This window comes from Haliotis rufescens, unplaced genomic scaffold, assembly GCF_023055435.1.
Source record: "Haliotis rufescens isolate VD_foot unplaced genomic scaffold, xgHalRufe1.0.p SCAF_8, whole genome shotgun sequence".
Taxonomy (NCBI): Eukaryota; Metazoa; Mollusca; class Gastropoda; order Lepetellida; family Haliotidae; genus Haliotis; species Haliotis rufescens.
The window spans coordinates 18,918,823-18,943,313 of record NW_025964372.1 but is presented as its reverse complement, the minus strand read 5'-3'; the positions used below and the strand labels follow the sequence as shown (position 1 = coordinate 18,943,313).

At 41.4% G+C, this 24,491-nt stretch overlaps 1 protein-coding gene across 1 annotated transcript; it reads right to left on the bottom strand.

Moving 5' to 3' along the window:
• Positions 1 to 1,612: 1,612 nt before the first annotated feature.
• LOC124142474 (U4/U6 small nuclear ribonucleoprotein Prp4-like) lies at positions 1,613 to 23,053 on the bottom strand. Its single transcript, XM_046510960.2, has 16 exons — positions 22,865 to 23,053; positions 22,162 to 22,337; positions 21,498 to 21,574; positions 20,275 to 20,347; positions 19,484 to 19,608; positions 18,230 to 18,309; positions 14,799 to 14,892; positions 12,962 to 13,056; positions 11,994 to 12,052; positions 11,204 to 11,327; positions 9,624 to 9,716; positions 8,555 to 8,677; positions 7,944 to 8,051; positions 6,044 to 6,162; positions 4,630 to 4,679; positions 1,613 to 3,420 (listed from the first exon to the last, which is right to left on the bottom strand). The coding sequence occupies exons 2-16, from the start codon at positions 22,331 to 22,333 to the stop codon at positions 3,262 to 3,264; spliced, it is 1,551 nt and encodes a 516-aa protein (XP_046366916.1). The 5' UTR covers positions 22,334 to 22,337; positions 22,865 to 23,053; the 3' UTR covers positions 1,613 to 3,261.
• Between the last annotated feature and the right edge of the window lie 1,438 nt (positions 23,054 to 24,491).

Genomic DNA, 24,491 nt, shown 5'->3' with positions numbered 1-24,491 from the left:
AGATCAGGGATTTCAAATTCACACTTGGCTTTACGCGATTTCATGGATTGAGGAAACAATGAACATCAGTGCTTGTGATGTCCATTAATCACAAGACCCAAGAAGATCTGGGGTAGAATAGGTCTTCAGCAAGGCATGTGAAATGACACCAAAGGCTGGATTTGTTGGAATATTGCTCGACATGAAGGGAAAGTTGATTACTGGAAAGTTGAAGTCATCTAACTCATTAAACCCAACACATTTACTTCGTCTCTGTAATCCGGTACTGTTTGTGATTAATGTTTGTTTGTTGTTTAACGCTGCACTCAGCAATATTCCAGCTATATGACGGCGGTCTGTAAATAATCGAGTCTGGACCAGACAATCCAGTGATTGACATCATGAGCATCGATCCACGCAATTGGGATCGATGACATGTATCAACCAAGTCAGCGAGCCTGACCACCCAATTCCTTTAGTCGCCTTTTACGACAAGCATAGTCGCCTTTTAGTATGCAAACTCAATGATGAATATATATGAAGTTCATGCGGCCTATGTCCATCTCCAGAATGTCTACCAGGGCGCGCTGTGCGTGATGGACGGCTACACACTTCGGGACAGTGATGGATTTGGATTACACTAACCTGGGCCCATGGAACTCAGACTACCTATTCCTATGTATACCTGCCACAATAAACTGCTGGCGATTATTGGAGCAATGGTTTTACTTCACAGAATGGGGTGGAACAAGAAATCATTCTATCACCCATATCTATATATCATCATACAAACATGGATGTACCTTGGCCCCTATTGTTCTTGGCATTGATTGGCTGTAATAAAAAGCTAGGAAACAAAAAAGTGTCCAACCATGTGAACTTCAGGAAGTGAAACAACCTGTAGGGAATTCCCCTGGTAATTGGTGCAGGAAGCAGTAGGGAATTGCCCTGGTAATGGGTGCAGGAAGCGGTAGGGAATTCTCCTGTGAATGGGTGCAGGAAGCAGTAGGGAATTCCCCTGGTAATGGGCACAAGAAGCAGTAGGGAATTCCCCTGGGAATGGGTGCAGGAAGCAGTAGGAAATTCTCCTGTGAATGGGCACAAGAAGCAGTAGGGAATTCCCCTGGGAATGGGTGCAGGAAGCAGTAGGGAATTCTCCTGTGAATGGGCACAAGAAGCAGTAGGGAATTCCCCTGGGAATGGGTGCAGGGAGCAGTAGGGAATTCACCTGGTAATGGGTGCAGGAAGCAGTAGGGAATTCCCCTGGTAATGGGTGCAGGAAGCAGTAGGGAATTCCCCTTGGAATGGGTGCAGGAAGCAGTAGGAAATTCTCCTTTGAATGGGCACAAGAAGCAGTAGGGAATTCCCCTGGGAATGGGTGCAGGAAGCAGTAGAGAATTCCCCAGGCATTGGGTGCAGGAAGCAGTAGAGAATTCCCCTGGGAATGGGTGCAGGAAGCAGTAGGGAATTCCCCTGGGAATGGGTGCAGGAAGCAGTAAAGAATTCCCCTGGGAATAGGTGCAGGAAGCAGTTGAACAGTTTTAGAGCATTCTGAAAAAATAAATATTGAAATTCAGGAACACAAGTCCCATCATTGAGAACAGATGTACTGTGACACACAACATGAAAACTCTTCTACAAAATAAAATATTTATTTTGCACATGACATGAGAGGTGATTGTACAATGACAATGAATACAATATATTCAGTGCAGCGCTGGTGTAACAAGACGCTGACTGTGACCCCCAACAAGTCACTTCCTACTGCAGGGCAGGGATAGACACGGCCACTAGTCCGAGACTAGGAACAATCTAGACCTATCAGTTGTTTTATCCCCAAATCTTGTTTTTTTGCATAGCCAATAGTCCGAAATGAGCTGTGGACTTGTTGGATACCAATGGCATCCACACCTGCCATTTAACTCCCTTGCCTCGGGACGATGACCCCGGCTGGAGGCTATTTAGTCTGTCTCACACTCCATGAACCATAGTTTTTTCCCTTCCGCCCAGCCTTTTCTGTAATGCTATAGCCTTAAATGAAGCAAGTCTAGATTTTCCTCAGGTTCAGGAATCTCACTGGGGCTCCATTTAATTTAATTTAGTTGTTTGTTTCTTTGAAAATACTGTTTTTCAGAGACGCAGCATTAGTCTAGCGGGGCTGCAACCAGTGTTTGAAATCAAAGAAATTGCCAGGCTGCCATCAGGACCTACAGACTTTAGAAGCTGTGGGCCCTGACCAAACTCTTTGGGCTGATTGTGACAAATACAATCGACATGTGAATTTACTGCAGGCCAAAAGGAGCCATACAAATGTCTGGGTAAGAATATAGGTCCCCAGCAACCCATGCTTGTCACATACTTGATGGATCAGATGGTCAGACTCGATGACTTGGCTGATGCATGTCACTGTATCCCAACTGCGTTGATCAATGTTCATGATGTCAATCACTAGATTATCTGGTCCAGCTTGATGATTTACACACGATGTCATATGGCTCTACCGCAAGCATAAGATGATCGTGACCTATATTCTAACCCAAAATCCCAACGGGTCTGCACACCTTGTCAAAAGTAACATTCGGTTGGTTTTGCATGGGCAAAAGTGTAATTCACAACTTCAAGGTATTTTCCCCCTCCACAATGGTGGCTTATAATGGTTTGTTGGCTTAAAATGGTTGGTTGGCTTATAATGGTTGGTCTACCTGACTGACAAGTCAGCTGGTCTTACAGAAAGATACACAGGTGGAACAAACATACAGCATAGACATAGTTATAAAAATAGCACAGTTGAAGTTTGTTGAATTCAATAAATTGTTTAATGTGATGTACCTTCAAAATCCTGGAACTGCAAATAACTCGACATATTTTTATAGTCCCAGTACTTTAGAGTTTCACTGTATATCTACTTGATTTGATAGGTGAGTATGGTTTTACGACGCTTTTAGCAATATTCCATCACGGCAGGGAACACCAGAAATGGCCTTCACACATTGTACCCATGTGGGGAATCTAATCCGGCCTTTGGCATGATGAGCAAAAGCTTTAACCACTAGGCTACCCAGTTGCCCCTGATTTGGTAGTAATTTAGGAACATGATACAGCTTGATAAGCTAACATCTTGCTGATTTTTTACAATATTTCAGAGCTGAAACTCGCAAAGTTTTCAAAGCTTTCTTGCTAATGCACTTTGGTACCAGATGCATGTAATATAAACCATCTGTTCACCATTCGCAACTTGTGGAATCCGAGACCATCATCTGGACACATCCACAGAAAGTGTTCTCACAAACCACCCTGCATCTCCGACACCCACAGCTTAAATGTCCGATCATAGGAACACGTGGCGATGTACTTGAGGTCGAGGGAGACGTCGAGGCCCATCACTTTTCCCTCGTGGCCTGCCATTGTCTTGAGAGGGGCCCAGTTGGGGCTGGCCCATATCTGTAACAGGGAGAGGGTCTTTCAAATGTGGGTCAAGTTCCATGTCAAATTTACCATGGTTAAATCTACAGGTTACCTAGTTTTACATTGAAAACACAGAAGTTTATCTCAATTCAGTTTATGACAAATTAACACATTAACTCCTTGGTCATAGCAATGATATTGAGTGAAGGAAATGGTTAAGTACAAAGTTTATAGTGGGTTGTCAATCTGATTTAAGAAAACACCTAGAAAAGCCCTTAAACAAAACATGCTGCTGCATTTGCACAAACAGTGAGTGAGTGAGTGAGTTTAACGCCGCTTTTAACAGTATTCCAGTTATATCGCGGCGTGTCAGCTTAATGTGGGAGGAAAGCCCCAAGTGATGCAGGTCTTAGACGTTTACCACTTCGGTGAAACCCATGAGCACAGGTATGGTGCTGACAAACCTAGAAACATAACCCGGGCGAACTGGGATTCGAACCAACAATCATAGGTTTCTGGCATGCCCAAGGGACGCAACTCTGCACAGATAATCGCAGCGCCTTAAGACGACTGGGCCATCCGTGTCCCCAGCTCAAACAGATTTTTCACATCGTAATATGTCACCCACATATATACGACAGATATTGAAGTGTGTGACACAGCTACTTTCTAAGCCAAGATGAAGTGGACCTCCTAAAGAAATTTCATTCTTCACTGCAAGTCGCTCCTAATCAAATGTTTTGTTTGTTTATTGTTTAATGCCGCACCCAGCAATATTCCAGCTGTATGACCGTGGTCTGTAAATAATCGCGTCCAGTGATTGACATCATGAGCATCAATCTACACTATTAGGATATGATGGCATGCATCAACCAAGTCAGCGAGGCTGACCACCCGATCCCATTAGTTCCCTCTTACAACAAGCATAGTCGCCTTTTACGGCAAGCATGGGTTGCTGAAGCCCTTTTCTACCCCGGACCTTCACGGGTTATGAATCAAATGTGGGTCGTGGGGACCTTGTAATCATGCTGCTTTCACCATCATGGTGTGTCAGCCTAGTCAGAAGATAGAGAGATTGGTGTTAGCACTGCAGAACAGTGGTATAAATTTCAACATTATTTTAGGACTGGTCATTTATAATAGGAAGGGGAAAGGTCATGATAAAATGTTACATAAAATGTTCGTTTTGTTTGTTTTCAAGGTCCATAGTTGGAGGGGTTTCCCTAAACAGGTGAGCTACTGTACCTTGGCAGTGTTGTCATAGGAGGCTGTGAGGAGGTAGTTCCCATGTTGAGCTGTAAAGAAAATATCAATATTTCAAAACAAGACAAATGTGTATCCAACAGAAATGCTTGATCATTTCTTAATCTGTTTGACACATTGTGGAAGTGGGCACTTAATACTCCTGTGGAGACAAAAGCAAGACTACTAGTGATTCATGCTTCCCCAGAATCTCTAAGGTGATGTAGGCAGTCAAAGTTTGGTCAGGGACACAAACTACTATGGTTTGGTTTGGTTTGGTTTGTTTGTTGTTTTACGCCCCTCTCAGCAATATTCCAGCTATATGACGATGGTCTCTAAATAATCGAGTCTGGACCAAACAATCCAGTGATTGATATCATGAGCACTCAATAGCGAGCCTGACCATCCTTTTTGCCAGAGTTTAATGCAGGTGTCATATTTTGATGACATTTAGGGTACAGGGGTCCTATTCGGCTTGGAAATAGTCAAAGGGAGACATACATGGGATATTTAGGACATATTCTGCTGCTTTTAACAGTATTCCAGTTATATCGGGGCATGTCAGCTTAATGTTGGAGGAAAACTGAAGTGATGCAGGTTTCAGACATTTACCACTTCGGTGAAACCCACGAGCTCGGGTATGGTGCTGACAAACCTAAAACCAGAATTCGAACCCACAATCATAGGTTTCTGGCGTGCCCAAGGGACGTAACTGTGCACAGCAAATCATGACGACTGGGCCACCCATGGCCGGCCCCCCATCCAAAAAAAGGCAAGGGATACAGGAGACCTATTCTGCCTGAGAATCCCAATGGAGCAATCTCATTAAAATCAGATCTTAGTTCTCGCTACTGCTAAACAAAGATCTGAGGACATCCCATTAGGGGTCACGTCAGAACGACCTTTCATCGACCAATCAGAACATCGCTTACCAGATCATGAAAGTGACAGTCGGAATGTGATTTCTTATCATGCAACCTCAAAAACTTTAACACAGGGTATTCTGAACGATAGTTGCAGGCTTAACGACTGAATACATACAATCTAGACCATCTTTTAGCCCTTCCAGAATGTTCTTTTGTTCAGGTGTCAATTTTTTTATTGAGAATTTGTCAAAATATGTATCAAAGCGTAGTCGCCAATTTGAAATTAGTGCCGTAAGGCATGAGAAAGTTGCCTTCTGATTAGCTAATGTCGACTTCTTGTCAGTCATTTCATTGGTCGGTCAAAGTTTGTGCAAGGTCGGTCTGACGTGACCCGTAATGGAATGTCCTCAGATCTTTGTTTAGCGGTAGAGAGAACTTAGATCTGTTTTTAATGAGATTGCCCATGGAGAGAACAGCAAGGGATACAGGAGTCTGCCCTGTAATCCCCACAGACGGACACAAAGAAAGGCTGTTGGTTGATGGGGACTCACGTTGGAACCTGACGGTGGAGATGAGGTTGGTGTGGGCGGGGATGGTGTAGTTACACTTGCGCTGCCGCAGGTCCCACACCTTGGCTGTGTTGTCCTCGCTTCCTGTAGCCACATGGAACCTGGGACACAATACAACATGACATACAATAACACTGTGCTGACAAGATATATGTGTTACACCCAATCTGTGCAACTGCCCATTGTGTGCATTGGGCAGTGACATGTATAAGTTTATAATCTTATTCACAAGCGTCAAAAGGACAAAGTTATTTTATAAGGATCTATTCATCGAGTTATTTCACAAAGATCTGTTCACTGAATTGTTTTCACACACGTATGCGTCAACATTAAGTCATAAATTACTATTAATATGATTTCTTAACTTCTGCAAAACACAAATAAAAGATGGCTCGAAAATAATATGTCTGCCCAAATGTTGACTTTAATGTGCACCAAATAAATGTGATCAACCATATTTATTTTTTTTTAAATTAATAAACAATGTATCTACTCACAAAATTGTATTTCCTGCTTACAAGCATGGGTTGGGCTATGTATAATTATAGCTAAAATGGATAGAATTATCATTAAACCGCCCGCATGTTATCAAAAATGAGCGGGCCACTGTAACTTGATAATGCCCTCATATTGCTTGACGACGGGCCATTATCACGCCCGTTGTTAGGTGACGTCATAGGATAGGGATAGGTGACGTCACGTTCAATAGTGACATCCTTTAGTTTGTTCTATGACATTTGCATATTTGTACAAGTGGGTCAGTGACATTCGTGTTGATTGCAGTAAATGTTTCAAAACCGACATTGTTGTTTCTTTTTATTTGATAACAAATCATCGGGCAGTTAATCAAAGACCTCAGGCTTCTGCAAATGATAATGCCCTGAAAAATAGCGTTACCCTAGCATTGACCTACAGTGTATTGTTTGGATATCAATTTACCTGAATGCATGAAACAAGTTATCCTTTTAAAAGGTGTTCATCGTAATACATTCAGTTACAATTAGTTTCTCCATCTGCATGTATACAGTGGGGCTGTGTATTGGCAAGCATCATGTATTGCAATACCTGTATATTGCGATACAGGTATCTGTATTGCACTACATATTGCGATATATTGGGAGCTAAAATACCTGACAGTGATAGACATTGACAGTACATGCAGAGCCTATATTCTACATTCTACAGTAAATATTCCTATGGTCAGCCACCACCATTTCGTAATCAACGATACAGGGAAGATAACAACCTGGGAGAAAGATCACTGGACTCTCGTCAATAATATCAAAGGGAAATAACACTTGTGAATGAGTTTCTGTGTAGATATTAAGTTAAACAAGACAAATAAGAACAAAAATTGGTATATTTGTTTTACCCAATATACCAGAACATAGAAAAAGTATGACAATAGGTATCGTTTGAAAAGCATATTGCACTGTACCGGTGTACCGGTAAAACCATGTATTCCTAGTGCACAGAAGAAACTTGAGCTGAAAACTGACCAGAAGACATATTAATCTGTCATAACTCATGGTCAGGATTGCCAAAGCCGCAATTTTACAACATTGCTAGAAGAGACCCCTTGTTTGTTTGTTTGTTTGTTGATTAACACAGCAATATTCCAGCTGTATGATGGCAGCCTGTAAATATTCAAGTGAGACCAGTGATTGTTTTTACGACACGCTTATGAACCAGGTCACCAAGTCTGACAACCCGATCCATTAGTCTCTTAATGCAGGCATAGGTTGCTGGGGACCAATCTGAACCATGGAAAGGCACCCCTAGACTTTGGTTAAAAAACAATAGCCACTTGATAAATGGCCTTTACCAACCTGTTTTTACACTCCCAGACATAACCTGCCAACACTGATGACATGTTACTCACCCGTCAGGACTGAAGTCCACAGAGAGGATGGACTTGAGGTGGCCTTCCATGAACATCACACAGCGACCTGTCCGTAGGTCCCACACTCGCCCATACGCATCCAGCCCCCTAGCAGGTACAAGTACACAGATTACACCACAGGTACAGAAGCTCACCTATATTATGTGATACAACCATGGTGCTGAACTACATCCAGCAGGGATCTATTGTGTCCCAGAATCCCTATGTGGGTTGGAACATTAAGAACATTACAAATTCTTGAAGAGTTGTTGAGACAAGTGTTGCTCCATCATTCTGGAAGGCATTGCATTTTTGTTTCTATTTTATTGTTTAATGCCGCACTCGGCAATATTCTGAGATGGAGTACAAGGTTTGCATACTCCGTGACACGATCGCTCCATTGTTCTGGAAGGCGATGGTGTACAAGGTTCACATACCCTGTGACAGCGAGTGTTCCATCGCTCTGAAAGGCGATGGTGTACAAGGTTCACATACCCTGTGACGACAAGTGCTCCATCGTTCTGGAAGGCGATGGTGTACAAGGTTTACATACCCTGTGACAGCGAGTGCTCCATCGTTCTGAAAGGCGATGGTGTACAAGGTTTACATACCCTGTGACGGCGAGTGCTCCATCGTTCTGGAAGGCGATGGAGTACACAGGCTTACTGTGGCCCTCCTGGTGCAGGATCTCCTCCTGGGCTTGTAGGTCCCACAGCCGCCAGGAGTTGTCAAAACTGGAAGACATAACACATGCAGGTTATCCATACTGCATCTCACTACCTTAGTCTCCATACAAACTGATGATACCTTTACACAGACAGAATCGTATTTCCCTACAACCCCCTCCGTGGATTAGTGGTAGAGCGTCGGTCCGGAGAGCGGAAGGTCCCACTTCAAACAAGGACTGGTCGGCTCGGAGTCAGTATACTGTGTCTGAGTGGGGTATTCATGTTAAAATCCAGCATGGTATCTAAGTGTGCTAGCACTATAAATCAGCATCAGTCCAGACCAGTACAGACACAGACACAGACACAGACACAGACACACACACACACAGACAGACAGACACAGACAGACAGACACAGACACACACAGACAGACAGACACAGACAGACAGACACAGAGAGACAGACACAGACACAGGGACACAGACACAGACACACAGACACACACACACACACACACACACACACACACACACACACACACACAGCTGTGGGAACATGAGTCAATCAGGGCTCAAATAGATCTGAACATTTTAATTGTCTGAAAATGATAAATAGTTTCTTACATGTCTTATCTAAAATATCAACAACAAAAAAAAAGACCTAGATTGGCAAAAGGCATAAATGTCACATATCAAGATGATAACTTATACAGTTTTATAGTTCTGCTTCTGAAATCAACAGCCCCAGACAATGGACACATACAAACATATCAGTAACTCAAAATTCTAAACATGGAGATGAGAATCATGCAGCCATAAAATGGATGCTCTCATGATAACCACTGATTTTCCTGGTAAAGAATTGATTATTGATACTACATAGCTGGATTATTGCTGACTGTGGCATAAAACAACATTGACTCACTTTCTTCACTGCTAGCACAGAAACATATAAACTTGAATGCACTCTTCATACAAGTAACATGTTTATTCTTGAAATACATTGGACTTACCAGCATGTCCCAAGGAATCGTCCTGAAGGGTGGTAGGCCAGTTTCGACACTCTGAACGGTGCGTGACCTTCAATATCAGCAATAGGTTCATCACTGAAACAAACACCGACATGTTTTCTAACACAGCATAGATACAGGAGTGACAATCTCATACATGGTTAGATCTACAGGTAATGTGGGAGGAAATCCAAAAGAGATACACAGACGTTTACCACTATGGTGTTGACAACCAATGATCCTAAGTTGGTCTGACATTTGAAGCATTATCAGCAGACCCTTCTACAGCTAAGGGACCCAACTTAAAATGAGGTGTTTAAGTATGCATGATATAGAAAGCCACAAGTCCTAGGAAAGTGTAAGGCACCACCAAAAACAAGTTTATTGTATTATTATTGTATTATTCTACCATGAATTTTGAAATAACTCGATTCTGATTGGTCAATCAGAGGCTATTAAATCACAAAAAAAAACCTCTGATTGAAACAGCTGGTTTGACGGCCGCATCACCGCGGAAGCTAATATTCATAGAATAGTACTATTTTCAGTCATTGTCAGGAGACATGTTTAAATAATTATATCTACAATGACAGGTTACAAAATGCACAAATGCGGTTACTAAAATATTCAAAGGATGTGTGGCAATACATTTCGTGCAGAATACACGATAGAAATCTACAAAGGGAATGAATTTACATTTTGGAGACAACAGAGAGCTTAGAATTTGGCGCTTTTCTATATATGACTGTGACGTCGGTTCCACATTCAATTTAGCTTTAAATCTACAGGTAACGGAGCTCTACACTGAAAACACAGTATGTTTATCTCCTAATTAAGAAACATGAACATGAGTGGCAGAGTTGGTTTGTTTGTTGTTTAACGCCGCACTCAGCAATATTCCAGCTATATGAAGGCGGTCAGTAAATAATTGAGTCTGGACCAGATAATCCAGTGATTGATATCATGAGCATCGATCCACGCAATTGGGGTTGATGACATGCATCATACAAGTCAGCGAGCCTGACCACCCAATCCCGTAAGTCGCCTTTTACGACAAGCATAGTGGCCTTTTACGTCAAGCATGGGTTGCTGAAGACCTATGCTACCCCAGAATCTTCACGGGTCGAGTGGCAGAGAATGATCCTTATTTTCAATGTTTTCAGCCTTGTGAAATAAACATGGATGAGGTAAATGAGGTCAGTCAAAGACAAAGCTCAGTCTCAACAAAACTCATTGGCAATTGTCAAAATAAGAATTGCTATATATTGAACAGCCTAGGTTCAACAGCTTGTCACAACTGCCCTGTCCACAAGACACCAAACAGTATGGCAGAAGCATTGCTGGGTGCGGTGTCAGGCAACAAACACTGACTTCTTCATGCAGATTGTGTGAGTGGTTGGGGCTACAGGTAGAGCAGAACAAGCTTATCCTTTTCAAGAACACCTGGCGTCATCACTGTCTTTCAGTGATCCATTCATTTAATTTTCATCACTATTTTGCCTTTTACACCCAATGGAATCTCTTTCAGCATAACTGAGACTGATCATTCTCTGGTGTTGTCATTTTGAATATACTGCACAAACCTGACTAGGTTCCAGAGCTTGACGGAACCATCCTGTCCACATGACGCCATACAGCACACGTTTTTGTCAAGACCGATTGTAGCATCAGGGTGGAACACAATGGCACCCACATGACAGTTGTGACCTAAACAAAAATCATTTTCCACTTTAAATAGTTAACTGTCAATACAAAATGGCGTGCATATTCAACAATAGAATATGATGTACCTTAAATCTTTAAATTAATATGCGAGTGAAATTAATGCGAAGTCGTCTTTTCTTGCATGAATTAATCCTTGCATTGATGTCTAAAAACAAGAGGGCCTCCTGTCCTATCCCTTCAGGTAAATAACGGGTGTAAAACAAACTTGGTCTATAAGTTTTCTTACAGGAGTACTCTACTCTAGTAAGCGGCGCTCATTGCTTTTTGATTGGATAATGGTTCGAATAAATACATCAGGGTAAACCTCATGGAAGTCATCTTCTCTCATTGAAATTCCACTGGGGTTTGGGGGGGTCATAAATTTATTAGTAAGTATTGATAACTGTCGATGCGACAAAAAGGTCTTTTTTTAATCCATATCAGCAACAAAAAAAGACATAAGCAGACTGATAATTAATAGTTCGGCAATTTGTAGTTTATCTCCAAAAATATCTTTTCAAGCATTGGCATGAAACAAATATACTGGTACATATAATCAAGCGGCATTTGAAATCTAAGAAGTTTTCATTTCAATGTCACATTAATCAGTAAAACGCTGCAATATGTACAAGTAGATACACATGTACTCAGTGTTAGTCATGGCCATACCTCGCAACTGTCGGACCAACTGACAGTCTGGAATGGACCACAGTTTACACAAACCAGACCTGAAATACATCAAACAGACTTCATTATCATCCTGACTCTTGGCTATCTTAATATCAAAACATCAACTAACTGACTCAAAATGTCCAGTTTCCACCCTTGCTGAATGAGGCTGGAATTTCTGGGCTCGATCGTAGCGCCACCATTGGATATTACGAGTTACGGCCTGCCTATGCTCCTCCTACTGACCAATCTGATTCCACCTTGCATATTGCTTCAAACAAATTGGCGGCGCCAAGGCAAGACGATCTGATCGATGATCAAGATCTATATTAAAATAGAATGGGTCTTCGCGAAGTGCATCAAATCACTCCCACCTTGATTAAAAACTTTTTAAAATTTGGAAAATATCTGTCAACGCCCAGTTGATGGTGCATATCCTTTGCAAATTCTGCAGTCGACTGTAATCTGCACGTTGAAATCCATGTTTACGAAGCGGATGTCGATTTTGTCACTCTTTAGTCCAGACAAAATATAACTCCATAATACCAGCCTAATGCAGGAAGGGGGGAAACTGAACTTTAATAGTCAGTTAACACCCTTGCCATGGGAATATGGCCCTGAAAAATCCATTTCTTACCTCTGTAACCATGGTAACAAACAATGTGAGGGAGAGAGTTTGGTGTGTGCCAGTACAAGCACGATTGGTCTACATGTTGGGAGATAAACCCCAGTTTTCAGTATGAATAGCTTTTCACCACTAGGCTACACCATGACCCCTAGAAACAGTTTAACACGTTTAAAGGTCAGGCAATAAAAGAAAGTATAATAAGTCGGATGGAATATTGTCTGAATGTTGTCATATCCCGTATGTCAAACATAGGTATCAATGATTTCTGTGAATGTGAATTATTGTAAGGTCTCATAAGTGAGATTAGTTCAACTGAAATGTACAACGAGTGAAAGGTTACCATGAGGCGACAGCAAGCATCTGTGAGTCAGGGCTGAACTGACAGTATGACAGTGGTCGGTCATCACCGATCTGACTGCAGTCATTCGTTACGGACTGTAAGGAAGAGGAAATCTCAATGAGTGATAGTGGTGTAACAATACAGTGATACAGTATGTATCTCGATACAAGGCCATGATACAATACAACGTTTTATAACCCATGTATCCTGATACATATGAGACATTATTATGCCTCAAAGTGAGATTGACCAATCAGACCCCACATAAGCCCGTATACTGTCAGTAAAAATCCAAGATGGTTGTTACTGACCTAATATGAGACTGTATACAGTCAGTAACAGCTATTATGGATTTTCCAACACCCACCTCACATGTTTCATATGGAAATCTGGTATGTCGTTCTTTGACATTGTTTTGTGTTTTGATATCATTAATTTTGATGTGCAAGGACGTTAATGTTTTTTCGGATCACGTTCATGACTTTAATAAAGATTATATAAAGTTAAAATTATCAACAAGGTTTGGCCTCTGAGGTTTGAAGAGTAGTCTCCCTTTGATGCTTAACGTCTTAGGTTGAAAGTGTTAAGTTTTGAGTTTTAAGTTTTGACATGACATGTGCGACAAAAATATGAAGTAGTGTAAACTTTTTGGCATAATAAATTAGTTATGGTGTCTTTAGTTGCCGTATACAGTGTCTTATTAGGTTAGCAGAAAAATATTGGGCTCGGCATCATACATTACAAGTTATATCAGTGTAAAATTACATAAACAACAGACATAAATGGTAAACATAACTGTTAAACAATACTACTCATGCAGATTCTCTAGTATTTCCCGGTTGGCTATAAATAGCATAACATTCACAGTGCCCTCTAGCCTATATGATGCTTCCCTACAATATCCCCTCCTTGACCTCTGAAATTTCAAAACAAATGAATCTGGGTTGTGCTTCACCAACAAAGAAAGAATATCAACAAGTGCTGTATCAGGATACGCATCATATTGCACCCATAGTATCGGGATATGTATCGTATGGCAACCACACCATATCATACACCTCTGGTGAAGCAAAGTCTGTTTTTAGTCTATAAGTAGAGTGAGTGACAAAATGTGGTTTTACATGGTAAACAATATTCCAGCCATATCACAGCAGCCAGAAAGCAGAAAAAGATGTAGACACTCCACCAACAGCAGTAGGGATGTTTGTTTTGTTCTTGTGAATGCAAGCTGGTGAACGCAAGCAGGGTCTAAATGGTCCCAACACATTTATTTTAAAGTGCAAGTATCATGAAAAATAGTAACAGATGTTCTTACATCAATATGTAGCCATCAACAACACAATGGCCAAAAAAAAGAGTGTGAAAACGTAAACTTAGACCTGTTATGCTTGATTAAGAGTATGTATTTATAGGTCTGTATTTGTAACAACCCAAATGGCCTTTAAAATGCAAACGAGGAGGTGTAGTTTAATATGCACGGCCGGCCAGGCCTGCAAGCTGATTGGGTATTACCACCAGGTGGGTACAAAACATGCACAATCTTTTCATTAGTTGTGGTGAGACTTTCCTCCAACATGACCATATAGAGAACCTCTGACAATAAAGGCTCTGCCTCCACTGTATTGTCATTTCAGCCTTTGAAATTGATAGACAGGACAAAAGTTCAAATGAAGCTTATTTACGCACCGCTTTCGATGTTTTGAATACAATATTTGCATTAATGGTGTTAAGATCTATCCAAATCTGCAAAGTTGTATAAACCCTTAAGACTTGCATTTTAATATTGTGAACAAAAATAATTACGTAGACAAAGACATTCCACGGAATACAGACTTACCCTAATTCTTTTCTGTAGTTCTTGCATCTGTGCGTTCTTCTGTGCTGTGGGAGTCAGTTTGTGTGAGCGTTCTCTTCCAACCCTTTCCTTCGCTCTGCAACATAGCAATAACAGGGGCTAACAACATTTGCTCTATACAGTGATATTAGGAGCATCCCCTACAGTGCTCTATCCAGTGACCATCCCCTACAGTGCTCTATACAGTGATATTAGGAGCATCCCCTAAAGTGCTCTCTCCAGTGACCATCCCCTACAGTGCTCTATCCAGTGATAAGCCCCTACAGAGCTCTATCCAGTGACCATCCCCTTAAAGTGCTTTATCCAATGATCATCCCCTACAGAGCTCTTTTCCAGTGATCATCCCCTACAGTACTCTATCCACTGATATTGGGATCATCCCCTACAGTGCTCTATCCAGTGATCAGCCCCTACGGTGCTCTATCCAGTGACTATCCCCTACAGTGCTCTATCCAGTGACCATCCCCTACAGTGCTCTATCCACTGATATTAGGATCACCCCTACAGTGCTCTATCCACTGATATTGGGATCATCCCCTACAGTGCTCTATCCACTGATATTAGGATCACCCCTACAGTGCTCTATCCACTGATATTAGAATCATCCCCTACAGTGCTCTATCCACTGATATTAGAATCATCCCCTACAGTGCTCTATCCACTGATATTGGGATCATCCCCTACAGTGCTCTATCCACTGATATTAAAATCATCCCCTTCAGTGCTCTATCCACTGATCATCCCCTACAGTGCTCTATCCACTGATATTAAAATCATCCCCTACAGTGCTCTATCCACTGATATTAGGATCACCCCTACAGTGCTCTATCCACTGATATTAGAATCATCCCCTTCAGTGCTCTATCCACTGATCATCCCCTACAGTGCTCTATCCACTGATATTAAAATCATCCCCTTCAGTGCTCTATCCACTGATCATCCCCTACAGTGCTCTATCCACTGATATTAAAATCATCCCCTACAGTGTTCTATCCACTGATATTAGGATCACCCCTACAGTGCTCTATCCACTGATATTAAAATCATCCCCTTCAGTGTTCTATCCACTGATATTAGAATCATCCCCTACAGTGCTCTATCCACTGATATTAGAATCATCCCCTACAGTGCTCTATCCACTGATATTAGAATCATCCCCTACAGTGCTCTATCCACTGATATTAGAATCATCCCCTACAGTGCTCTATCCACTGATATTAGGATCATCCCCTACAGTGCTCTATCCACTGATATTGGGATCATCCCCTACAGTGCTCTATCCACTGATATTGGGATCATCCCCTACAGTGCTCTATCCACTGATATTAGGATCATCCCCTTCAGTGCTCTATCCACTGATCATCCCCTACAGTGCTCTATCCACTGATATTAAAATCATCCCCTACAGTGCTCTATCCACTGATATTAGGATCACCCCTACAGTGCTCTATCCACTGATATTGGGATCATCCCCTACAGTGCTCTATCCACTGATATTAGGATCATCCCCTTCAGTGCTCTATCCACTGATCATCCCCTACAGTGCTCTATCCACTGATATTAAAATCATCCCCTTCAGTGCTCTATCCACTGATCATCCCCTACAGTGCTCTATCCACTGATATTAAAATCATCCCCTACAGTGCTCTATCCACTGATATTAGGATCACCCCTACAGTGCTCTATCCACTGATATTAAAATCATCCCCTTCAGTGCTCTATCCACTGATATTAGAATCATCCCCTACAGTGCTCTATCCACTGATATTAGAATCATCCCCTACAGTGCTCTATCCACTGATATTGGGATCATCCCCTACAGTGCTCTATCCACTGATATTAGGATCACCCCCTACAGTGCTCTATCCACTGATATTAGAATCATCCACTACAGTGCTCTATCCACTGATATTGGGATCATCCCCTACAGTGCTCTATCCAGTGATCATCACCTACAGTGCTCTATCCACTGATATTGGGATCATCCCCTACAGTGCTCTATCCACTGATATTAGAATCATCCCCTACAGTGCTCTATCCACTGATATTGGGATCATCCCCTACAGTGCTCTATCCACTGATATTAAAATCATCCCCTTCAGTGCTCTATCCACTGATCATCCCCTACAGTGCTCTATCCACTGATATTAAAATCATCCCCTACAGTGCTCTATCCACTGATATTAGGATCACCCCTACAGTGCTCTATCCACTGATATTAGAATCATCCCCTTCAGTGCTCTATCCACTGATCATCCCCTACAGTGCTCTATCCACTGATATTAAAATCATCCCCTTCAGTGCTCTATCCACTGATCATCCCCTACAGTGCTCTATCCACTGATATTAAAATCATCCCCTACAGTGTTCTATCCACTGATATTAGGATCACCCCTACAGTGCTCTATCCACTGATATTAAAATCATCCCCTTCAGTGTTCTATCCACTGATATTAGAATCATCCCCTACAGTGCTCTATCCACTGATATTAGAATCATCCCCTACAGTGCTCTATCCACTGATATTAGAATCATCCCCTACAGTGCTCTATCCACTGATATTAGAATCATCCCCTACAGTGCTCTATCCACTGATATTAGGATCATCCCCTACAGTGCTCTATCCACTGATATTGGGATCATCCCCTACAGTGCTCTATCCACTGATATTAGGATCACCCCCTTCAGTGCTCTATCCACTGATCATCCCCTACAGTGCTCTATCCACTGATATTAAAATCATCCCCTTCAGTGCTCTATCCACTGATCATCCCCTACAGTGCTCTATCCACTGATATTAAAATCATCCCCTACAGTGCTCTATCCACTGATATTAGGATCACCCCTACAGTGCTCTATCCACTGATATTAAAATCATCCCCTTCAGTGCTCTATCCACTGATATTAGAATCATCCCCTACAGTGCTCTATCCACTGATATTAGAATCATCCCCTACAGTGCTCTATCCACTGATATTGGGATCATCCCCTACAGTGCTCTATCCACTGATATTAGGATCACCCCCTACAGTGCTCTATCCACTGATATTAGAATCATCCACTACAGTGCTCTATCCACTGATATTGGGATCATCCCCTACAGTGCTCTATCCAGTGATCATCACCTACAGTGCTCTATCCACTGATATTGGGATCATCCCCTACAGTGCTCTATCCAGTGATCATCACCTACAGTGCTCTATCCACTGATATTAGAATCATCCCCTACAGTGCTCTATCCACTGATATTGGGATCATCCCCTACAGTGCTCTATCCACTGATATTAAAATCATCCCCTTCAGTGCTCTATCCACTGATCATCCCCTACAGTGCTCTATCCAATGATCATCCCCTACAGTGCTCTATCCAATGATCATCCCCTACAGTGCTGTATCAGTGATTCTGGGCTTACCTTGGTATGGAGTAATCAGACAGCCAGTACCGGGCATCCTTTAAGCTGTCCGTACCTTCATGGTACCACGTGATATTCTCCTGAAAACACCTTATACTGTAACATTCGTCAAACAAATACAATCGTCTTCAGAGAAAAACAACTTAAGGTCTGAAACCTGATATATCCATTCCTCATGCTACTTTTATTTGATAATTAGCTGTGATTCTGATCTATTGATATCATGTCCTATCTGGTGACATCATCTATGGTCAGTGATAAACATGCCCAAACGCCCAATGCAGTACAAACTTATGCCAGAAGGTCATGTGCCTCTTACTGATTTCCGAAGAAAGTTATAGTCACTAGTTCAAATTCCTGTTTGGGAAATATTACATAAAGTCCCATGCCTCTAGCTGCCTTCATAAGAAAGTTTTTGCACTTCTGATCTAATGACCTTGACCCTCAATTTCAGCTAATCATATGCTTGATTATTTCTAGATGGAAACATGGGATGGTTGATTGCAGAAGAAAAATAACCTTAAGAATGGCCCTTACAACCTTGACCACCTTATACGACCTTGACCTTTAACACAGGGCTGCTTTAATGGATGTAAGTATGTTTGCAAAGAGTCATCACCAGGAAAAGTGGCAGCCAACACGAAGCGAAAACGCTGAATACCTCATTGCATTGTGTTTGGACAGTGATCAGTCATCAGGAAGTTACTATATTTAGATACTAATGAGGTGTGTAAAATTCCGGTCCGGTATCCCGTGGACGGTGATAGTATCTTACCGAAATTTCTGTAATTTTCTATGTTATGAGGACTATGTGAAACTTTCTAATAGCTGGTTAGGCTGTATATATAGTGGGACAAGAGCATTTTCATTGCTTTGAAACCAGCTTTCATGTGAGGATCGTTCATCATCCCTGATACCCTGCCTAGCCCATCTCGAAAGCTTGACCACTGTCACCCCTAGGGGAATATAAAATAATACCACAGGCCCTTGATATCACCACTGTATTATCGTATTTGATACTGACCACTGCCATCATATTATTTATTGCTATTAAATATTGTACTACCACTCGATTGTGTACTGCCATTGTAATTGCTGTGCAGTAATTTGTATTGATTTGTAAACCTAGTTAATTATCATTTATTTATTCAAATTAACACGTTAAACAGATAACTAATGCTTTGAGAGGAATCGGACCAGAAAAGCTCCCCGATGTTAGTATCCTTATTAAGACTTAAGTTTTATTCCTCTAACCTCTTCTTTCTTCCTCTGTTCCTGCAACTTTTCTTCCTTCTTCTTCTTGACGGCATCTTCTCCGAGTCGAGCCAACAACTGGCGCAGTCTCTCTCGCCTCTCAGCTGGACCCTCGCCGAACAGACCTGGGAGACAAGAGACAGTGAGTGAGTGAGTGAGTGAGTGAGTGAGTGAGTGAGTGAGTGAGTGAGTGAGTGAGTGAGTGAGTGAGTGAGTGGGTGAGTGAGTGGAAGGGGTGAAGAATGAGAGCAAGAGATGTAGTGAAGGTGCGTGAGGGGAATGAGTGAACAAGATGAGGGGGAGTGACGAAAAGAGGAATGAGAGGGCGAGAATGATGGAGTGAGAGGGTGAGTGAAATGACAGAGAGAGACACAGAGAGGGAGTTAGTAAGTGGAATGAGAGGGCGAGAATGATGGAGTGAGAGGGTGAGTGAAATGACAGAGAGAGACACCGACAGGGAGTTAGTAAGTGGAATGAGAGAGCAAGAATGATGGAGTGAGAGGGTGAGTGAAATGACACAGAGAAAGCCACACAGAGAGGGAGTTAGTGAGTGGAATGAGAGAGAGAATGAGGGAGTGAGGGGGTGAGTGAGTGAAGTGACAAAGAGTGACAGTGAGGCAGAGAGAGAAAGGGGTGTTAGTAATTGGAATGAGTGAGTGAGAGTTAGTGGAAAGACTACGCCAGTAAGACGGAGAACGTGTGAGTGGAATGTGTGAATGAGAGTATGGGGGAGAGAGGATGAGAGAGTGAGAGGCTGAGGGAGAGGGACAGTCAGCCATACTTGTACTCACATATCGGTTCTCCCAACTGTCGCAGGTTGGCCTTAACCTCTGAGTCATCTGTCGACACCTGAATCTGACGAGCCTGACATGGGAAAGAAAATAAACAAAACACAGATGTCATTATGTCTTAATATATGATGCTAGCAGCACCTGATAGTCTACAGAATTGCCAACTTTAAAGCATCACATGACTTCAAGTTGGTGGGGGTGTAACCATATTTTTTTAGGGGAAGCTACACTTTGCTTAAGCGACGCTCTGATTGGTCGGTGAAAGGTCGTTCTGACGTGACCCCTACTAGGATGTCCTCAGATCTTTGTTAAGCGGTAGCGAGAACTAAGATCTGATTTTAATGAGAATGGAAAAATTAAGTAGTTTCAAAGTTTGTGATGAAATCAGAGAACTACACAATAGATAACGATACAAACATTGTGATAAAAAAAAATAAAAAATTAAATAATCATATTGTTATGTTACATTGTTTGCAGAATACTTTTTCTAATCATGCAACCTCTAAAACTTAACCCAAAGCTACTGTTACAGGCTGTATGACTGATTCAAAATACTTTTAAAGTCATAGTCTGGAATGAAAGTCCCCATTTTAAAAACAAGTGCCGCAAAGCTCAAGAAAACTGCTTTCTTTGTCATGTTTGTGGCTAAAGTCGACTTCCTATTAGTCATTCTATTGGTCGGTCAAAGTTTGCAAAAGGTCGTTCTGACGTGACCTGTAATGGGATGTCCTCAGTGGTAGCGAGAGCTTGTATCTGATTATAATGTGATTAAGGTAATCTAAGCATGTGATTAATCCTGTTTTGTTTATTCAAAGCATTAATTTTTATTGTTCAGCAAGTTTTTCTCTGCATCCGTTGTAATATACAGCTACTAGCCGACTCATCTCGCATCAAAACACAGTGCTGTGTACTCGCGGGCACACTGATCACTGTGTCGAATTACTGAGAGTGATTAATGAGTGCTTTCGGTAATTTGTTGCAAATTAGGTGTGTTGGAGTGCGAGACTGTCGGATTTACGGGTCTAAATAGCACTGATTTAATCGGTTCCCATCATTGGGGTTGGATAAAGCTGACTGTTGGATTAAAGAGTGATGGACTAACGAGACTTGACTGTATATTCCCCTCCGGAAACTGACTCCAGAAATATGTCATCAATTTCAAAACTATTGCTATGAAGGCCAGAAATAATCACCCTGGCATAAAACATGGATGTGACACTTACCCGTTTCCTCTTCTCAAACTGAGCCAACACCTCTGCCTGACTCTCAGCCTCGGCCTCGTCTATGTCAAAGTGTCCTCCTACACAGAAGAAGGGGGATGTTCATTGACATCTTACGTAGTGATATGTGAAAGTAATTTTAGTGCCGGTAGAGACTGTTGTAAACATATTTGTAGTAAATGTCACTTTGTCAGTATCAGCAAATGATTGAACTACTGGTGAAACAATATATTAAGAGTCATCCCATTTGAACAGTGGAATCCAAGGCATTTGATTGTCTAACCAAGCAATTTCTTTTGCCCATAAACAGAAATAACATGTAGGTCAGGCCCACTGTTTCCTGATTGGCTCATAATAGGGTGGGTGGGCTTTGGTAGCATTGTTGGGTTGTACATTGTCACTGATTTGTATTGACTATTGTATTGTCATTTTTTGTGTGTTAATGTTTAAATAAGCAGTCTGTGAACATGGTCAACTTATTGTTGTTGGCTTATTTATTTATAAGAATTGACTTCATTATGTTTTTGCATTTAACATATTATGGGGGTATAAACTTTAAAAAATCAGTGTCCACACTTGGTATGAATCAGAAAACAACATGCAAGGATCAACATTTTTGTTTAATGTTTATCATCTAAGGTCTGGAGATTTCCTAGCCATGTGTTACCTTCAGTGATGTTGATGTTGCCAGCTTCAATGCCTGCCTCGATGGCATCACTAGCCATGGAGCCTGAAGTGTCATCAGTGTTAAGGCGACGTCTCTCCTGGTCTTCCAAACTTCCATAATGCAACACCTTCGACCTCTTTGGGACAGGAAGATCCAATTCGTCATCGGACATTTTACTGACATGGAAAAAGTTTTTGTGAGTGAATATGTTGGATTCGGTGAATCATATCAGCCATAAGCATGTCAAAGCAACATGAAACTTTTGAATTGAAAGTGAAAGCAACAGGGCTACTGCAGGTTTAGGAACATTGATTCAGAACCTCTTGAATGTTATTAAGTGTGTGGCACTCTTTGTCGAAACAACACAAGCTTCCGTATCAAAGGAACTGCATTGTTTATGAATGATGTACGATAAAATTCTCACTTAGACATTCAACCGTACTGAACCACTGATAGATCAGTAAACAGCCATAAACATGTTCAAAACTGCATAACCAAGAACTTGAAGTTCAATAGTGTACATAATTTTCTTGGTTGTAATGACGAGACGTATATCCGCCTGGTACCATCAAGGTTGCTTCTAACACAAGACCGATGCAACCTTGTCATACGACATATCCACACACGGTAAGTTTTGATACGCGAAAACCGGGTAGAGTTCTCTGGAAAAGCAATAGACATATATATTGCGATGTTTACTCACGTATTTATTGATTTAGAAGATACAAAATATAGTTGAGTTTGGTTGTTTCTTAGTGAGTTTCCATGGCATATATCAATTGATTGTCGTTTGAGTTAATGCTTCTCAGCTATCACATTAAATCATGATCAGAACGCGTTCGTGTGTCGTTTTCATGGGCGCAGACATCTTTGTTCTGAAATCTCGACTATTCTCGCGGTAACTGGAACAAATATGAGTAGTACGACTTATTACAGCTTGGTTACTTAATATATACTACACCACTGTTGCTTTCAGTGGTTGGTGATTAGACTGAGTAACATTAAAAAGATCATGTTGATATATAAAAAAAGTTTGTAATTTACAAAGAATGATTGTCAACAGTATAATAAATATACGTATTTTCTTTTCCTGTCGGAATAGTTTGACTGACAACAACTCCACACTGAAACTGGAAAGGATTTCGTGCAAGTCTGCCAAAGTTTAAAAACAACACAGCAAGGGGACAATTTTTTACAAATCTGCTTGAAGGACTAAACCTTTTCAACAGCCGTGACAAAGGCCCGAGCTTTCAAAAATGTTAAGACGCAACCCAACACGAATTGAGCTAAAAATTAATGATCTCGAGGAATATGAAAATATGAAGAAAGAACTTGAACAGAAGAAAGAGCCAAAATCTTTTCCATTGGAGAGCCCTACTCCCGATTCTTTGGAAGCTAGAACAAATATTAATATGGTTCATTCCAGGATTGGATTCGACCCTAAACCACTTCCCCAACCGTCAAGACTTCCTATTCATTTCCAGTGTTGATGTGCGTCAAATTTAAATGCGTGTTAGAAGAAACTGGTGTATGGGCCTGAGGTGTTGCAAAAGTGAAGAAGCTGTGATGTTTTTTTTATCGTGTTTCACTTATCTCATGATCATAATTAACTCGGTTTCTACTGAGATTTCCCTTTGTAGGAAATAAATAATCTCAATATTTTAACACAACAGTGCACATGACACCAGTTGCACCAAACCAATGAAAGATATCCAGTTGCTTATTCTATGTGTTAGAGTGGTTATTTTGTGACACAAAACTCAAGAGATGAAATCCCATTGGCCCAGGAAGGATCTTCAGCCTCATCAGCAGGAACAGGAAAACCAACTTCATTCAAGGAAAACAAACGTCATGCTTTTAGAACTGACATCTAAAACCAACACTAGTAACAGAAGACATAGTTTCATCACTGTTCATGATTCCCTCATCTGATAAACAATGAATTCCTAGTGACAGTAAATCTTTACTGCACTTATCTGTGTCATGATGAGTAAGCAGGTTTTTTTACTAATTGTATATTTATTTGACAGCATGGCTATCTTTTTTAGAAAGATATCTTGCTGATGCAACTCATGTACATAGCACTATCAACTGTTAAGGTATTTGTGTATGATGCTCTATACATGCTATATGTTGCCCAAATGTGTGGATTATTGCTGATGCATGTCATGCAAGTCTCATGCAAGAAATAAAATGGATAAGATTCCTTGTTTTTGCTACCCATTCATTAGGCCCAGTTCAGATGAACTTGTCTTAACACGCTGAAGGCAAAAGACACAATACATACTTGATATCGCCCCAGGAGCAGTTTTCCCTAAAAGTTTACCACA